Source organism: Thamnophis elegans, chromosome 2, assembly GCF_009769535.1.
Source record: "Thamnophis elegans isolate rThaEle1 chromosome 2, rThaEle1.pri, whole genome shotgun sequence".
NCBI classification, from domain to species: Eukaryota; Metazoa; Chordata; class Lepidosauria; order Squamata; family Colubridae; genus Thamnophis; species Thamnophis elegans.
In genome coordinates this window covers 96,566,760-96,586,200 of record NC_045542.1, presented here as the reverse complement: position 1 = coordinate 96,586,200, position 19,441 = coordinate 96,566,760, and the positions used below count along the sequence as shown (strand labels likewise).

Sequence of the window (19,441 nt, the reverse complement as noted above, 5' to 3'; positions counted from 1 at the left end):
GTTTTACTTCTGTTGGATCTCAAGAAACAATCCATGTTTCAATGGAATTGTTAGCTAAACTCCAGTTATGATTTTCTGGCAAAATCATAACTCAGTGGCAAATCCATCCACCAGAAAACACAGCATTTGAGTCTCTGAACGATTGCTGTATTGGTTTTATATCTCCATCAAGAGTTTCTTAGATTCAAGCAAGAACATCTCGCACAGACTGAACTATTACTGGCCATTAAAATCAATTACTTACATCCCTAAAGCTGAGTTTCTGTAATAAAATTAAGAATGACAGGAAACCAATTTTAAGAAATGCATTTATTACCATTTTTCATATTAGCATGCCTGTTCTACTTTGTTCAGAACTATTTTGTTATCTTAATTTGAAACAGGCAACCTGCTTTTGAGCATAAGAACAGCACAGTGAGGGACTATCGGTTGATATTTATCAAACTTCCACAATTTCGGCCAAAGCAGCACAACTAATGTGATGCTTTAGAACAATTGCTGCTGAATGTTGTCACTGAAAGCACTTGTATCCTGAAGAAGATTGATTTAGAACAGAACAACAAATGTTCCATCTTTTAAGAAGTTAATCCTGATTCTCTTCAGGTTTAAATGCTTTCTCTTATTTGAAACATTTTGTATAAAGGATCTTGTCATCCAGATCTGCGCATGAAGGCATATTTCCCTCTTGATAGTGCTTTCCTGCACAAAAGGAACACTTAACAAACCATTACATAATCAGACAATTTATAATTCATAAACTTAAATACCATAACATGAAATGTACTTGTTTCTCAAACTGAGAATACAAAAAAACTGGCTCCATGGTCAAGATCAGAATTTGGAAATTGATTTACAGTACTGATAGACTGAATAATTATTTTCTATCCCCCACCCCTTGAAAAACAATACAATCTTCAAACATTTGGCAATACTACAATAGCAGTAAGAAGGAGATTGTTCTACATAGCCTCAGAGATAAGGTTATCTCCGAGTTTTCTTTTCCTTTATTTTGTCAGCACTGATCTTCACAAAAGAGACCAGTACAAACCAAAAGGCCAGGTATAAGAGTCACTCAGGTGGATTAAGTCAGTGTCCAGCACTACTTTGTTCTAGCTTATACAAGATCAAAGAATCTCTATCTTCTGTTTGGTTTCAGCATCACAAAATTAAAATTACTGTCCTTGTTTCTTTGAGAGGTACCTGAAATAAATCAAAACATTATGTATTTGTAACATGAAATATAATTCCGCATTAACATGATGCATATAATCAGAAACACAGGGCATTTCAAACCGCTACAACCGCTACTGAGCTGGTTGATATTCTGGAAACATATATATTGGATTAATGTATATATTCATTTTAGATTGGGTACCACGTAGCCTTCAGAACCATAATGGGAAGGGGAATAACACATCAGTTGTGGATAATGTTTCTTCGCAGTTTCAGTAAAAGGCTTGGTATTGCTTTTCACTTTAGTCAACTATACTTCAATCTCATGTATTGCCAAGTCACGAACAGAATTTTGAGGGGCCAACACAGAGCAGAAGAGATACCAGATTCCACCAAGATCACTGAAGACAGATGTTGGTGATCGGCAGATTGTCAATGGCAGCTTAATTTCAACCCTCCAATTATCATATTGGCCCTATTTAGACACTCAAAAGTGTATCTGTAGAGAGCGTGCAAGGCAGTGTGTGGTGAACCCATTTTTTCCCAACCTCTTGGTGCCACGAAGGAAGATCTGAAGAGGTGCTATAAGTACGGTCTGTTTCACTGAGGAGCCAGATCCTAGGAAGGACTAAAACTAAGTTCAACTCAGCATACCTACAACTTCCCTTCAAATTGTTCCATTCAACCAGGGAAAGAAAAGATGTGGATCTGGTTGCAGAACATGTGGCTGCCTTTTTTTCATTTCCATAAACATTTGAATGTGAATTCTAAAAACAAACAAACACAAGTGCACTGTACTTCATGGCCAAGGATGTAACTCCTCTAACGATTTTAAGGCAACACACATCTCACGACCAATCCTAATTCACTTATATATCAAATTACATAATCTTTACCTTTCCCAGTGTTTGTGGTTCAACTCCAAAAAGTCATCTAATTTTGCTATTTCCTTGAGATACTGAGTAAGTTTTAAAAGCTCTTTATCTTTATCTCTGTTTAAATGTGCCTTCATGAAGGGTTTTATCTGTTGACCAAAAAATAAAATGGAGGTTAATTACATAAAGAGTATACTAACATGGTGGATGGTGTATTCGCAGCCTAATCTCGTAGATCAGCTTTAGCTGTACAGTTTGAATTCAGCCAATTGAATTTAGCTGTACAGTTTGAATTCAGCCAATCTCTCACCTCCCACCTCAGATCATAATGTTCTGACTCTCTCACTACAATCAAGAAATCCTGAGCAAAGGACCTTGGATATGCTCCTGTGTACTAGTCATATCCATGCAGCAACTCAAAAGATCCAGGCAGATGCATTTTTTTTTTACTAATACTGTACACACACTTAAACTAGCTGTGAGGCAGCATATTGCAACTGAACTTGAGAGCAAGAGTAATTTCCTTTCGAATGGGACTTTGATGGAATCTTTCTAAGAAAAACTGTATTTGCTGTAAAAAGGTCACTAGGTTTTGTATGTAAGAGTAGAGAAGCCTGGCATTCTACATTTGAGAACTTATATTAGCTAGATACATTGAACAATACCCATATATTCAAACCAGCTAAATTAGTGTTACCTCTATGTATTGGACAGAAAATACAATTGCATGTCAGATAAAGGAACATAAAAAACAGTACTGCATGTACTATTGTTCATATGTAATCACTTACTGCAAGCTCATTCCAGAAATAAACTTACTTTTTAACTTTACCAGCTTTCCATTTTGCATCATTCACGCAGAGAACATTGGCTACTCTGACTTGTTGCTAGAGAGTAAGACTGCCCTCCAGTGTACAGTCATCAGATTGTAGCAGAGCCACAATACATTATTTTCTTTCCAATCAAATATATGAAACCTCCTGTGAGATAATGAAGTCTTTGGTTCTCTCTTGAGCTTGGCTGTTTGTTGTAGATGTTTGGTTACATGATTAATTGACTTCACCAGTGCTAGTGAGAGTGAAGTTTCCCCTTTCACAGCTCAACTCTGAGCTATGTATATTCTCTTCTATTATAATGAGGAAAATAATCTCATGTCAACTTGTCTCAATTTAAATGTTATTATGATGGGAGTCATATGAACTTTGGGAGGGGATAAGTTGTTTCAGAGGGCAGGCATTGCAACAGAGAAGATAACACAAGATGATGCCATTTAACTGATGAGATCAAGAGCACACCCATTCTACTTGACCATATTGGATGGCCACCAACAACTAGAGATTGGAAATCCCTCAGGTAGCCTGTTATGAGAGCCCTGAAATACTCTGAATTCACCTGGAAGCTGACTGGTAATCAGCATAGCTTGCAAAGCAGTGGGGTTACATGAGCATAATGTGAGAAACCCAACACTCCCTGCACTGCCATATTTTGGACTAGCTGTAGCTTCTGGATAATCCTCAAGGGCAGCTTGAGATGGTACAGAATTGTGTATTCAAAGTACTTGCTCTACCAAATTATATAAATGCATGTTTGGCTTCTCCATGAACCTGACAATCTGTGACTTAGGAGGGGGGAAAAGTGCACCATATATGTTTAATTGCAAAGAACAAAAATTAACTGGAAAAGCAACTATTATTAACTTTGTTGCAATAGTTGCCACCAGGTTTCATGTCCTTCTAAGAGGATTATAAAACTTATCCCAGCCACTTGTCATGTTTATTAAGCCTTGATCACAATTAATTAATGCTCTATGGAACAGCTAATTAAAATTTGCTGTACCTAGTAAAACATCTGGTCTCGATTCCTCCTACAGCAACATTCTCAGAAGCAGTCACCCACAATTTGTCTTGCTGTCAATAAAATCTTAACACTGTTTGTTTTTTTCTCCAGAAGGAAACGCTGAAATTATTTTGTCAGTGTTTTGCTCTATCAAGTTTCCTATCCATATGATCACTGATTTTAAGGTTATATCCATTCATTGGCTATATTTCCCCAAAGTAGAGAGATTAGGAAGGGAATACTAGCTTGAATCATGACAGCTGTAAAACATCTTACTAAACTCCTGCCAAATTTGAGGATGGGAAGAAACAGATCTGCAATTTTACCTGTCATTTCAGAACATGCATGCCACACTTTTATTCTGCTCAGAACAAATTCTGTCTCCCCTTCTGACAGAAATATTTTATCAGCAGGTAGAAACTTCTACCAGTTATTAGCAAAAGTAACAAAATGCTGCTGTTGAATTATTCAATGATATCAAACAATTGCATATACATACATACATACATACATACATACATACATACATACACACAAACATACACACAACATCTATTCTCTGATTTATGTATGTGTGTGTGTGTGTATGTATGCATGTATGTGTGTGTGTGTGTGTGTATGTATATATATATATATATATATATATATATATATGTGTGTGTGTATATACACATATACATACACACATATATACATAAATCAGAGAATAGATGTTGTATAGTAGTTCTATATATACTATTTATTTACATGTTTCAACTCCTTTCCTGTCAACTAACAAAAAGTGTTATGTAAGCCTTTCAGCTCCCCATTTTTAATATGCACATAATATACCAAATTAATATTCAGAACAGATTTGTAGGATGATTTGACATGCTTTATCCACTCTGAATCAGGAAAAGGCAACCCCCACTCACCAAAAAGTAGTAGCAAAATATGGAAAAATTGTATGATTTTTCTTGTTCTTCTTTGTATTAAATAGGTTTAAAATACCTAACATAGTGTTTTGTTAAAATCCCCAAGCCTTCCTCCAAACTAGCTACTGCCCACCAGAGGTACCTGCCATATTTTCCATAGTTGGAAAAAAAAGAGCACTTAAAAAAATTGCATCAGCGCTAGCACCAAAACAGTTTTTACCACATTCTGTACCCAAAAGTTAGTAGTAAAGTACAATGTGGCCTTATTCAGAAGTAGTTGCACAAGTTCTAAAAGAGCTTGGTTAAAATAACTGTAAGTAGAAAGACAGTGTGATGTCAGTGGGTGAGGTGCTAGAACAGGCTCATGGAGATCCTAGTTCGCTCAAGCCTTTCTTTCCAATATCAGATTGCAAATACTTAGCCACTAAGGCACGGAACAGAACCGATGTCCCCATATAATTTTTTTTAACATAATACAGGGATTTATGTAGATAGTGGCATGAAAGAAAAAGGAAGCAGCACTCCTAGTAGCAACAATGCTGACAGATCAAAGACTGGTTCCAACGACAGCATCAAAACTCTTCAAATGTAAATCTACCACCGTTTACCTTTTTTTTAGCCAGCTATTTTTTTTCTAAGTAAAAAGTTACCTTTAGTCCATTCTGTGGGTTCATCAGAAAATTTCGACCAATGTCATCAAACATAATAGTATTTTTCTTGTTGTAAAACTCTGAAAATTTGCCCCATATAACTCCTAGAGGTTTCACCTATAAAAGCAAAGTTAGAAGAAAATCAAGTTAAAATTGCTGAGTTTAAACAATTTTAGGAACCTAAAACCTGCAATCGTCTACTCCAGGGGTAGTCAACCTTTTTATACCTACCGCCCATTTTTGTATCCCTGTTAGTAGTAAAATTTTCTAACCGCCCACCAGTTCCATAGTAATGGTGATTTATAAAGTAGGGAAGTCAATTAAATTAAAAAAAGGAAAGTGCTTCAGTATCGGACAAAACCTCTACTGCCCACCATGAAAGCTGGAACGCCCACAAGTGGGCGGTAGGGACCAGGTTGACTACCACTGGTCTACTCACTATCTCAGAATATATATCACTGAATTTAATAGAATTTATTCCAACATGATCTTTAAAATGAAATATGTGATGATAAGATCTCCAACTCTGTAATTCATCATAGCATTGCTTTGGGAAATTTGAGAATTAATTGCAGCTTGTCTCACTTTTTAAAGTTGTTCAAGCATCTCCCTCCCTTTCTACAAGATATATACTGCAATCTAGATGCCTCAAGTAGACAAAACAAATTAAAGTGTACATTTGTATTGAATACTTCATCATCTAAAACTATCGCTCCTTAGATAATTTCACTGTGGAGTTCCCACTTTGAAGATACTAATAACTGAATGATATACTCTAATCCCTGAGGATTCCATACAATAATCTTTCAGACATGGAAAAGCTTTGATTGGGAGTCATTGGATGCTTAATCCACATTTTATAAAATAAATAGACTACATAAATAGAGACTTCTAAAAATTGAGAAAATATCCCCTCTAAAGAAAAGTAATTGCTCATACATCAATTAAGCCTCGCCTTGGAGTGTGCACAGTTATCATGGCGGCACTATCCAACATGAAGGTTATCTTGTAGTTTGCATTGGTGCTTACTCCCAGCTCCTGAAATGCAAAAAGAACAATGATTGAACTTTTGTGCTCTAGCTACCCTTCTGCTATAATTTACCTAACAAATTTGCCTAACAAATAAGAGAGATTGTTAAACATGTTAAAATAAATGCCCACTCCTCTCTTGAAAGAAACTGTGACAGGCTAGGGTTGGAAGGCAGGCCTTATTTGTTTGTTTATAAAAAAATATAGGCTGCCCAATTTGTATCTACAAATTGTGGCACTGCAGTCAAGGAACAGAACTGGCTACTTTACTAAGTTATCATGGTCAACAGAAGACACTCTTCATTTTATTTTTATTTCTCAGGTTATTTACAGGCACATTTTGAAAGGATTGGATATGTAAAAAGATTACTCTACAAAAGTAATCAGGTGCTTTAACAGGCCAGTTACCCAATTTCTTTTCTTTTTTTAATATCTCAATGTGTTTGAGCAGCTTGGCATCTTTTTTTGTGTAACAAACTATTTGCAAGAGACAATGCAACTCTCTATATACAAACAGAGCAGCTTCATTTTTGCACCTAGTTGGGATGACTATCATTGTCAAGTCAGAGACCATGTTTTGAGGGGAAATGCTTGAAAATGTGCTTTGCGTCAGGAATGGGATGCCAAAACACCTAGCAGTCCTTTGGTTACATACTGTATATTGTATATAAAAGTGCTACCCATGTTTACCTAGAAGTGCTCAGGGCATTCAAAAGCTAAGAATGTTCGACAATATCATGTAAAAGCACAACTTTTATGAACAACTTTATTAAGTGTTACAAAAGTTATGATAGTTTTATAGTAAGATAAACTTCTTAATGGTAGCTTTTGATTCTTCTGCAACTACTATTATCACCTAAACTGTCATATTTAAGAATTTCCCATCTGTTTCACAGGGAGACTCTATAGTGAACTGATCTAATTTAAGTAAAATACCTTCTTTTGTTCCTGAGTACACGTTCACAAACTGTTAATTGTTAAGATTAAAAATAGGACACATTTTCTATCACAGCTATATGGATGCAGCCCAGCAAAATTTGTGAAAGTGACTAAGATATTTCAAATAAAACAACATTCTTCTATTTTTATAGGCAGTATCTAAAGCTGGTCATCCTGTCTCCAGAACTTCCAATGCACCAACCCATAGCCATTGATTGTGGTCTGCAAACACAGTTGCATTATTCCTGTAGTTCCGAACAGGCTGCAGGTATAAAATAGGTTCAGGCTTTTTTACATATAGTATAACATAGAGCTGAATAAGATAGAGTGATTTAGCATAACTCTGTCTAGATTAGGACCTCTGAAAAATTATGTGGTGGATTACATGAAGTCCTGCCAAACACATTGTCTAATATGGTGAGTGAGGAGCCAGCTGGGCTGAAAAATGGACAGCATTCTTATTATTTTCCACATTCTTCAGATGCATTTATGGGAATGTTTCTCAAGGAACTATGTCTACAACCTAGGCTTGAGGGAAATATCTGATCCAGAGGAAAAAAATATGGGATGATTTCAGGAACTGGGGATGAGTTGTTGTTAGATTCTTACTGATTTAACTCAGACTCTGCTGCTATTTTGGCATTTAACCATAGGCCAGCATGTACATTGGCTGTTAATCTTTACTAGGAAATATATGAGAAGTAACAATCCCATGAACTCTCCTAAGAAAAGTTCCTCAATGACCTGGATTCAGGTCATTGAATCCTCAGAAAGTTTCTTTTTATTCAGAAAATAATCTGACTGAATTGAGGCCCTGTAGTTAACAAGAGGGTTCATTTTGTCAATTTCTTTGCTCCTCTACTGCTCATAGGGCCACATCCAAAATAGTTGCAACAACAATATTTTTAAAAGGAGAATTGGTGAAAATTAAACTCCTTGCCCATTTGCAGGAATTTCCCATCTGCAGAATTAAAATACTTTATTTATGGAAATGTAAGGATCCAAGCCAATAGATTTATTTATGCCAGTTTATCAACGCCAGCATTCTGCATTCTAATTTAAAGTAGATTTAGAATTTTGTGTCTAGATCATTTTAAAAACCACGCAAATTCTAAACAATCTAAATAGAACATTAGAAAGAGAAAGCCATATGGAATACTTACTTTCATTTTGGCTTCAATCCATTTCATATTAGTCGCAGCTGAAGTAGAAAAAGAGATTATAAAATGAAAAGCTGTTCTGTTTTTAAAATAAGGGTAATTATTATGATATTTTTAAATTTAGCTTTCACTCTTATTATTAACAAATCATCCTACCTATTGAAGCCCAAGGGGTTTTGCCCACCAGTTATTAAGAAGGTATGATTTGCATATTTCTAAGAAAGCTTTCCCCAACCTAGTACTACTCAGATGTATTGGAAGAAGTATCAAAACTCTTAGCAAGAAACCATTTGATTGTCAATAGATAGAAAAGATATAGTACCACCATATATGAATAAATGAAGGTATGAATATATCAATAAATATAGAAAAAATCCAAGGGTATATGTGAAGTACAGACTTATTCTATTGCCCATTCACTTTAGTATAAATCAGGAGGAAGCATTAAGACATAATTTTATATAATATGAACACCAAGAGAATAATAGATACATGATACAATAACTAGCGCTCAGAGTGATGCCTCATGGTCTAGATCAGGTGTGTCAAACTCGTGTCATCACTCGCGTCGTCACATGATGTATAGGGATTTTTCCCCCTTCCCAAGGGGGGAGGGCATGTGATGTTTGACACCCCTGGCCTAGATTCATCGTACCATCTAAAAACTGCACAGCTTTAGAAAAAATTGGATTCACAGTGTCATCTCTTTCTCGCTCTTCCACTGGAGCAACTACACTTCTTGGAGATCAAGGAAAGCTTTCAAAGCAGTTTGTAATAAGGAATGATAAGGCACAGGGAATCTGCCAATTAAGAATAATGTATCTTTCCTAACATCTTGGTCAAAGTGCAGTATTTCTGGTTTACTTTCCAAAGGGATTTCTAATCTCTTTCCCCCTAGGAACCGCTGTATTTTTCGTCAACACAGTTTGTCCAACTGACCAAAATTAAACAGGATTAAATGAAACAGAAAGACTGAACAGCAAAAAAGATGGAAACATAAGCTTCAATATGTATCATCAGACTCATGCACTGCAAATAAAAATGGCAAGTAATAAAATTATTTCTGTTTGTAAAGTAAATGACTTACACCAAATTACAATATCATAATCTTCATATGCAGATGTCAGAAACTCATGAAGGTAGGGCCTCATCAGCTCAATTCCTGTTTCTGCACATGACCTGTGATCTGAAAAGAAAGTTGTCTGATTCATTGGACTTGGTTTAAATTTTCTTTGAACATCATCCCCATAAATTGACATTCTGACGTAAGCTAGTTGCAGTTTTTTTTAAAAAAGCCTAAAATACTACAAATCAGAGTTTGCAGACAAGGGAAAGGAGGAAAAATTCCAATCTCATACCAGCCGATAGGTAAAATTTTAATTCATCTGAAAGGTGTACTGCTCCAAATATTGCATCAAAATGTGGAACTGTATGCATAGAAACCATCAGTTTCATAGATCCTGCAGCAGGTGCTGTTGCCACCAAACCTGGAGTGCTCTTACTGTGACCAAGGTTTTCCATGTTGGCCACTTAAAGCCATACTACATGTAGTTCCTTACTATGACCTAAGCTGCATAGCTAGGAGTAAAAGCACCAAAAAAGCCTTCCAAGCTGGACAGTTTTAGTGAATCCCATAAACAATTTTACAGTGTGCCTTGGAGGTTTTCTAGAACACAGTGTAATCCAGGGCTGTCAAACTCCCATCCCGTGGGCTGGATGCGTCATGCGGTGGCCACGCCCAGTTTAGCAAAAGAGGAAAAAGTCCCAATATGTCATGTCACACTGCTGTGATGACGTGAGTTTGACATCCTTGGTGTAGACAATCCCTACAGCACTTGCCAATGCCGAACGGCCATGGTTCCATTTAGGCTAGTTTAGGGGAGACCAATAAGCAGAGTCTTCTCCTGCAGTACCAGACCTGAAGTAATTTAAGGCAAAACAACCCCTATCCCCACAGAGTGAAACTAAATTACTTTATACCAGCCTAATAATGATTTTTTTAAAAATATATGATAAGTGCAGTGAGATTACTGTAAGCTTAAAAGTGAAAAAGTACTACAATGGAGTAAAGGTTGGTGAACAGATTGGAACTGGTCTGGCAGTTAATGCATCAGACTAGAAACCAGGAGACTGTGAGTTCCTGCCCTAACTTAGGCATGAAAGCCATCTGACTTTGGACAGTTGCACGCTCTCTCAGCCTAACTCGCCTCTCAGGGTTGTTATTGTAGGGATAATAGAAGAAGGAAGGAATATTAAGTATCTTCACCACTTTGAGTTATTTATAAAAAAGGTGGATTTTTTTTAAAAAAAATCCTTATAGAAATGGCTAACTTCTTTATTTAGAGACAAAACATTATATTTATGGCTGATTGGAAATCACCCCCCTCCCCCTAGAAATGTATTGCATAAAATGAAAAAGTGCATTTGTGGTTTGGGTAATTAGGAAAAAAACCTGGATAATAGAAAAGAATGAGCATTTTTTGTACTTATAGAGTAAGAGATTATTTGGTAATTTTACACATATTTGCTGCAAAGGAACTTGGAAGCTTTTTCTTTCTAATTTGTTTTCATTCTTCCTACATTTTTTTTCTTTCTCTAACTTTTTGTTTTAATGTTCCTTGTAAAACTTTTAATTAAAAAATATAAGATAATGATTCCACAATATACAATTCAAGATCACTACTACCCTGTGGACATGACACTCCCAAATTGCTAAATCAGATTTCAATAAGCTGAGGATCAATATTAGACCCAAGTGAACATCAGTTTTTCATCTTTTTTTACATACATTACCGTCAGCACATACTCTTGTTAGCTTATGTTCTATCTCTGTTACATCTAAAACTTTGATTACCTGGAACTACGATCTATACGCATTGTTTCAACTGACCTATTGATTTCAGATTTTTGTTTACATCTGAATTTAAATATTACTTAATCAAAGCTACCTCAGAGAGAATTATAATGCTTACTGTGATGTGAAATATTTTATATTAAATTACTGTTATCAGTGTTTTTTCCCTGCGATGTAAAGAGAAAGCATATATTTAAAAAACATGACTGCAACCAATTGACTACCTGCTTGTTTTCATGTTCAACATTTTATCTTTAAAGCCTTGACCTATATGTTTACCAAAGAACTAACCCTATGTATACCATACAATTAGTCTTAAAAGAACATATTTTACAGCTGGTGATTAAGGGCCATTGGATTAGCAGATAACAGGAAATGAAAGATTTTCATAATCAATTTGATTTATTGAAATTATTTCACTTAAATATGTTTATATTCCCTTCACTGGTGGTTTTTAAAAAGATGCTTAAAATGTTTGTGTCATGTTGCTTACTATCTTATGGTTTTATGTTGTCATCATGATCTGCCTGCTACTATTCAAACTAAACTATTTGAGATATAGTAATTATTGTTGTAAATCAGGGGTGTCAAACTCAAGGCCCGGGAGCCAGAGCTAGCCTGCAGGGTGCTTAAATCTGGCCCGTGGGGCTGCCCTGAAAACAGTGAAGGAGCCTCTACCAGTGAAAACTGAGCTTGGGAGTGCTGGAGGCAGCCCTCACGAGTTCTGTTTTCATTGGCAGACGGTTGCAGGAGGCCATCACAATCAAAAATGGAGCCTGGGAGTCTGTTTTCGCTGGCAGAGTGCTTAGGTCTTCACAGGTACCTCTGACATGAGTGATGTTGAGCTGGCCATGCCCACTCCAGCCACTCTCCCCCAGCCCCCCGAGGTCAAACACAACCCTGATGCAGCCCTCAATGAAACTGAGTTTGACACCCCTGTTGTAAACCATACTGAACTATAAGGTATACAGTAAAAGTAATAAGCAAGCTATAAAACGTTAAGTAGCAAGTAACAGTTTCAACCTTAAGGTTAATGACTTACCAAACAATGTGTAGTCAACATCAAGGACCAACAATTTCTTCCCTTCTCTTGGAGGGTTCAGTATTTCTATTTTGTACTCCTTAACTCTGCGGGAGATTTTCAGCAGATTCTCTTCCCTAAACACAAACAATATAAGCATCATATAGGTGTAATTTCTTTAGCTAGTCATTCACTTATTACTCTGTGACTCACCGATTTTCTACTTCAACAACTTCCTCTTCAATATCAAAATCATTGACTACATCTTCATTATCAGGAGGTGGCCCGAGGACATCTTCCTATAATGAAGGTAATTTTTTAAACAAATTAGCACAGAAATAGTCATGTGTTTGCCTAATTTGGTGGATTACCCAAAAAAGAAAAAAGAAAGAAAGAAGCAGCCACAGAACCATGAATTCTTGGCTTACTATGAAATAATTTGTCTGCTGCAGCACAGCATCCCTTCACTCTTACTTAATTGTTCCTGCAAATAAATCAGCTGCAGTCTTGTTAGCATTTAAAAATCCTGGGATTTGTAAGCAAAGAATAAACTCAGATTACCATTCAAACTTCTGGAACCCACAAAGAACTTGGATCTTGATCCATATGGGAAGAAAAGGGGAAATGCAGTCTACACTTTTAATATTAAAGGCTCCATTTTTAAAAATCTTTTCCACTTCAAGCAATGGAAGAAAAAGTTTAGTCCAAGTCAAGTGTTGCACTAAATTTCTCTCTTAGAAGTATCATGCAGTTATAGAAGTGCTTGGTGGCAATAACGTCCCTGCTCCTATCGTGTGATATGTTACATACCTCAATCTTCTCTCTTTTTTGATCTCCTATTTTAAGAGTACCACTGGGACAGAAAAAAATGGGAATGTGTGTTCAGAAACCAAGAGAGGAAACAAATCCTGAATCTCGTTTTTTCAAGTTGGAACATTTTCACAGACCTTGAAAGAGAATCTGATTTGTCCAATGGCCTTCACGACATTATCTTAAGAATCAAAGGACTGCAGCCCAGACCAATGATTTCTTGATAGCTATTCATACTATAAGAATTAATAGCATAAACATGGTTGAATGAATTTATAGACACTCACAGGAAATCAGCAGCTGCCATTTAATTAAAGGCTACTGCCAACAACAAAAAAGAACATGGAAATAAATAAAATGGAAAGCAAATGGTACTGTATTCCATAGGCTCACATGATATATAGGAATCCTGCATTTGGAATAATAAATTTGGTCCATTAATGTGTATTGTGCAAAGACAAATACTTACACAAAGGACCACACTGAAAGTTTTCACAAAAGCAGGCTCTTTACATCATTTTAACATTATTTTGATTGTTACATTTTAGTCAGTTTTATAGCCATTAGAAATTGGTATCTGTGCTTTAATAGAGCAAGATGATATTTTACCAAACTTTCCTCACGAGTCCCCATCATCATGATTTTAGTATTTGGTTTCAATTTTAATGATCCAAGCTTCACATCATTTTCTGCTGGCTTGCCTGCAAAATAAACAGATTAGATTTCTTAATTAACAGTGTGCAATTTCCCCTTCTTGCTTATTCTGCATGCCATTTTTGAATCACTGACACATTAAAGTCAATGAAGCAAAATATCCCTTTAATCACATAAAACAAATCAATGTTGACAAAATTCTTTCTATATAACTTTTTTTATGATTGAAGGACGCCCAGAGTTACCCTGAGGTAAGATATCAAATAAATTCATTTATCTATTTATGTATTTATTTAGGCAGTTCGGGTCTCACCAGACTCAAGGGTGATTCAGCCTTCCATCTTTCCGAGGTCAGTAAAATGAGGACCCAGATTGTTGGAGGCAATATGCTGACTCTGTAAACTGCTTAGAGGAGGTACACTAAAGCACTGTGAAGCGGTATATAGGTCTATGTGCTATTGCTATTTATTTTTCTACTAGGCATGCTGGAAAGGCTTCAATAAATCAGTGAGAATTCTCTTGGCTGCTTCTCTTACACAGCTTGGTATTTACTTTGTTTAATTCAGACAAATATTTCTCTTTCTTTTCAAATAAGAACAGCCAGTCTAAAGAACTTCTGGGGCTTACATCCTGAGCAGTTTCACTTGTTTTCCCTAGGTAGCTGTTAACTTGCACTTAGTCCTTTGTGTAATGGTATTAAAATTATTGCAATCACAACTAATACAAACATTGTAGAAAGTTAAGAACAAGCTGTCCATTACTGGAAGTAAATATATATTTTTCAGCTTTTCCTGCAAATGCAGGTAACTAAATAAACTAGAAATTATGTGTTTATAATTTTCAACTCCAGTCCTGACTGTTATAGCTAAACTGCGAATGTTGGTTGTTTTACACATTCTGGTTTCTTTGGATGTTAAAAGCAATTTATTCATTCAACTGGAATGACTGCCCAATTCACAAGCATGACCGTGGTGTGGAGGTAAAGTAACTAGGATGAATAGCCATCTCCCAACAGTGACTTAGCAGTTTACTGATTCTGATCTGCCATGCTTGGAGACACTAGCTCAACTTGTGTCTCATTTGCACTGTGCATTCAAGGATGACCCTGTCCCATCTATCACATTTCCAAATCCTATTAGGATTCCAAGTATAAAGAATACTTTGAAAGAGTATTTGAGTTGTTGTATAGTGATTAAGAGCTTGACAAGAATCACAGAAACTCAGGTTCAAATTTAACCATGAAAACTCATTGAGTAACAATGAGCTAATCAATGTCTCAGTCCAATCTGCTTCAGAGGATTGGGGAAAATACATTAAGTAAAGTATGCTATGTACAATGTCATAGGTTCATGAAGTAAAAAAAAGGGATGCCACTCTAACAAACAAATATATAAATAAATTATTTTAATCCATTCAGCCAATATGCTACTGGAAAATCCCAAGGGGGAATGAACAAAGATCTTCATAAACAAGTATGTCTAAAGCTATAGTCTTAGAGATAAGGTTTTCTCTTTGTGGGATAGATACATTGTTGTTTCTAACCCTTTAACATGCTACAATTGTATTCCATTTTTTTCATAAATGAATATGCCTGCATTAGAAAGCAAGCTCCTTTGAAAACAAATGGAAATATATATGTCACATATACATATATATCACATACACATACACACACAGCACATAATTAAATTAGCTGAACAGCTCTCTATGCATTGATACATCACCAGAATATTCTGTTATAGAGGATGGACTATTGTTGACTGCGCAAGTATCGGTCTGCTTCTTGTGCATGGTGTGAGGGATAAATCTTAGACTAGTGTTTATGTTATATTATTTTTTAAGAAGTGCTTTAACATTTTACCTTTTAAACAACAAGCACTATCACAGCTACCTCATTTAACAAAGAAAGTCAAGGAGAAGATTACCTTTTACTTTAAGTCCCAGAAGTTTTTGGCGTTCTGGTAGCACTCCTGTTAGTCCTTTGAGTGATTGCTTGAGATCCAACACTGTGTCCTCTTCTGACAAGGTGGTTATTAAAAATTCTTGCCCACCCCATTTTATAATGATAGACACGGCCATATTTCTAACATATGTTTAAAACAATCCTATGAAAAAACAACAAACAAACAAAGAGAAAAATGGTCAGACAATCCCAGATATCTAACTTTTTAAAAGATATAATAGGAAAAACAACCTAGATGTTTAATCTTGAGAGCCATCCTCAACACACTTAATGGGATTTACTTCTCAATACATAGGTATCTGATTGCACTGTAACAAATCCAGGACGTTATTTTTGCAACATCTTACAAACTTCTATATTCTCTTTTACACAATATTGTTCCAATAATTTTAATAAAATAGACTCCCAGGAAAGTATGCATAATAGAGAGGTATTTAGAAATCAAAGGGGGGGGGGGGAGTGCCAGAGAAAATAACAGCATAACCACATTGTTTGTATACAGACCAACAGATCTGTACACAAGCATTATATTTACACATATACACACATACACATCAGCACCATACAAAAAATTAACCCTCTGTTTAAGAATTCTTTAACAAACAATAATATATCTCACAAACACACCAGACACCCCTTGCTTAAATAACCACTGGAATCTAATTCAAGCAAATGAAGATTCAACCATTAATAATAAAGAACCCTACTCGAAGCAAAGCCTCTACATTTATGTATTTCAAGCTTCCAATACAATGGCACAGTAGAGCGTTTTCTCAGTTGAACCCTATTGTCACTTCAGTAAATTATCACCATTGAGATGTTGATTTCAATGTGGTTTTAGAGAAAGCTGCTTCTTTATCAGTCTGCTTATGCAGGGAACAAGAGCGTAAGAGGAAAGATAGTAGCAATTCTCTAAACCGCGCTGGGCTTTTGTCCCGTTTTCTTTTGCAAGCGGAAGGCGCACCCCGCGGCTTAGAAGTTTGCAAGGCAGATCTTGTCAGCTAAGCCAGCCTGGCATGTTAAACTCAGCCAGAAACCGAACTGCAGCGAGTGCCTCTGCCCAAGGCTACCTGGGAGCTTCAGACGCCCCTCGGGATCTGCGCGGAGGGAGGGAGCAAATCCACCTGCAGATCGCGAGCATGTAGGATGGAGATCTGCCGGCGCGCTCCCTGCCCTTTCCTGAATCGAGGGGATCCCTTCCCTTCAGGAATGGCTTATTGGCGGAAGAAGCTGCATTGGGCATCCGCGCACACTAAAGAAAGGACAAGGACCGCCGGCGACCCTACCTCACTCCTAAGAGACCGCCCCGACAACCAGATCCCGGCAGCCAAGGGCCCTCGCGAACCGGAAGCAGTTTCCGAAGCATTAGGCTGCAACGGCCGGGTCGCGGAAGCGCAGAGACAAGAAAAGAAGAGGGGAGCCACCGGACGCTGGCACGTGGGGCTTCCGAGTTTCAGTTTAGGAACTCCCGTGAACGCCCTTTTTCCTTTCAAGAAGCGAGCGCTGTTCAAAGAAGTTAGGAAAGAAGTCTATCGGTGAAGACGGGAAAAAGAAGAATTGCAGCTTTCAGATTTCATTTTGTGTGAAGCATTTTGTGTTTATTGTATGCCTGGAATGCACTACCCGACTCTGTTGTTACATCCTCAAACTCACAAAACTTTAACCTTAAACTGTCTACCGGGGACCTCACCCCTTTCCTAAGAGGTCTGTAAGGGGGCGTGCATAAGCGCACCAGCGTACCGTCCCTGTCCTATTATTCCCATTTATTTGTACTCACTTCTTATGTATATACGTATACCTGCTTATACTTATATAGTTGTATGTTATATTCGTACTTATACTTGTTTTCTCATACATGCTTGAGAAACCTAAATAAATAAATAAATAAATAAATAAATAAATAAATAAATAAAAACATTTATTTTAACATATGTACTTATTATACTGGAGCTGAAAGAGAGAAACCAAGGTGTAAATTTAATTATGAACAAAAGGGTATGTTCAGTGTTACTTAAATTGTTCGAGATGGTATGAAAGTAGAGCGAGATGATTTGCTTACAATGCTCCAAAGAATAGGGGTAATAGAAGAATGTCCTTATATGAGAAGGTTGAGAATGCCTTGTATTTTCCTGGGTTTCTTGGGCAAGAAATTTGGTTTGGTTTTCTTGAGACTTGGGATTACACTAAGCCTATTCTAAGTTTGGAGAATGGTGCTTCCCATCTACAATGGCAAGAAACCATGATATAAAAGAGATTTTTCTTCAGGTGATTAATATTGGGTGCTTTTCCAAATCACCTTTATATATGAAAGTTTGCTCCATAAGAACAGATATTAAATTGCTTTTTGACTAGTATTTGTGAGATTAATTGCTGTGTTCTGGATTGGGAACAGATTCTAAATCTTCAAAAGCAACTTTATGGTTCCTGACGGGAATAAGGAATGAAAGATTGTTACCTTAGAGAATATTCAGCTAGTATATATCATATCTACTTGGAAAATACAATGAACAGTTTGTTCATCTACAGCAAGATCAACAGATATTTCAGCCTGTTCTTGTTTGTATTGAACTTTTGCTCCGAGAGAGACTCCTGATTCCTAAATTCAAAAGTATAACCTTCAATCTATACCAATGTATACAATAATGCATAATCTTATGGCTAGCACTGAAAGTATGAGGAAACAAAAGATTTCGCCTTGGCTCCTTAAATGCAGTCACCTTGAAAGGATTTCAGCATGAATAGGGTGATCTTAAAACAATTTATGAATCAAAAACTGTATATAGGACAAGATATACATTCTGAGTAGGAATAATTGTGAATGCAGTCTTGTCCCTGAATACGCCAGTTGTGAAAGGTGCGGGAAATTTTGTTGGTTCATTCCTGTTCAGAAGTGCCCTAGACCCATAGTATACTGATGGCAGAAAAGACTAGTAGTCCTTGTGTCTGCACCTTGAGATATATTATTTCATCTTTTAATTTTTGACAGATGATGGACATGTGTTTATCCCAAACATGTTTAAACTGGAAGTTGGTTCCAAGCTTCCATTACTCTTTTTATGAAGTAATGCTTTCTAACATTACTTTTGAACTTCCCTCCTGTCAGTTTGAAGTTATGCCTCCACGTTCTTGATTTTTGCTTAATATTAAAAATATTGTCTTCCAGAGCCTTATTTACATCCTTAATATATTTAAAGGTTGTAATAAAGTCACCCCTTTCCCTTGTGTCCTCCAGGCTGTACATATTCAGTTCATCCAATGTCTCCTGATATGTTTTGTCCCTCAGACCTTGCACCATTTTTGTTGCCCATCTCTGGACTTGCTCAAACTTACATCTTTTTTAAAGTTAGGTCTTTAAACTGGACATGGTATTCCAAATGGGGTTTGACTAAATCCTATATACTGTAAGTGGAATTTGCACCTCCTTTTCCCTGCTGGTGATCCCTCTAGTCATGGATCCCAAATTTTTTAGGAATCTTTAGGAATTCAACATACCACATCTGAAAACCAACTCCCACTATGTTCAATTGTGCCTACTGGTTTGCTACTTGAAACAAGGTTTCTTT

The 19,441-nt window shown here is 36.5% G+C and overlaps 1 protein-coding gene across 2 annotated transcripts; it reads right to left on the bottom strand.

The window, feature by feature from the left end:
* Positions 1-294: 294 nt before the first annotated feature.
* UBLCP1 (ubiquitin like domain containing CTD phosphatase 1) lies at positions 295-17,249 on the bottom strand. Of its 2 annotated transcripts, none has more exons than XM_032211492.1 (11): positions 17,165-17,249; positions 15,841-16,020; positions 13,871-13,962; positions 12,665-12,750; positions 12,473-12,588; positions 9,664-9,762; positions 8,580-8,617; positions 6,388-6,486; positions 5,449-5,565; positions 2,070-2,197; positions 295-1,200 (listed from the first exon to the last, which is right to left on the bottom strand). In XM_032211492.1, exons 2-11 carry the CDS (start codon positions 15,992-15,994, stop codon positions 1,173-1,175), a joined length of 957 nt encoding a protein of 318 aa, XP_032067383.1. In that variant the 5' UTR covers positions 15,995-16,020; positions 17,165-17,249; the 3' UTR covers positions 295-1,172. The 2 variants fall into 2 exon arrangements, with proteins under 2 accessions (XP_032067383.1, XP_032067384.1); XM_032211493.1 differs by lacking the exon at positions 17,165-17,249 and adding an exon at positions 16,949-17,153.
* Between the last annotated feature and the right edge of the window lie 2,192 nt (positions 17,250-19,441).

What these genes read in the sequence shown, in the direction of transcription:
- UBLCP1 (XM_032211492.1), bottom strand. Translation starts at nt 15,994, where the DNA reads ATGGCCGTGTCTATCATTATAAAATGGGGTGGGCAAGAATTTTTAATA. An exon ending in GGACTCGTGAGGAAAGTTTG is followed by an intron (nt 12,751 to 13,870) that starts GTAAAATATCAT and finishes CCTTCATTATAG; the next exon opens with GAAGATGTCCTCGGGCCACC. An exon ending in GTTGTTGAAGTAGAAAATCG is followed by an intron (nt 12,589 to 12,664) that starts GTGAGTCACAGA and finishes GTTTGTGTTTAG; the next exon opens with GGAAGAGAATCTGCTGAAAA.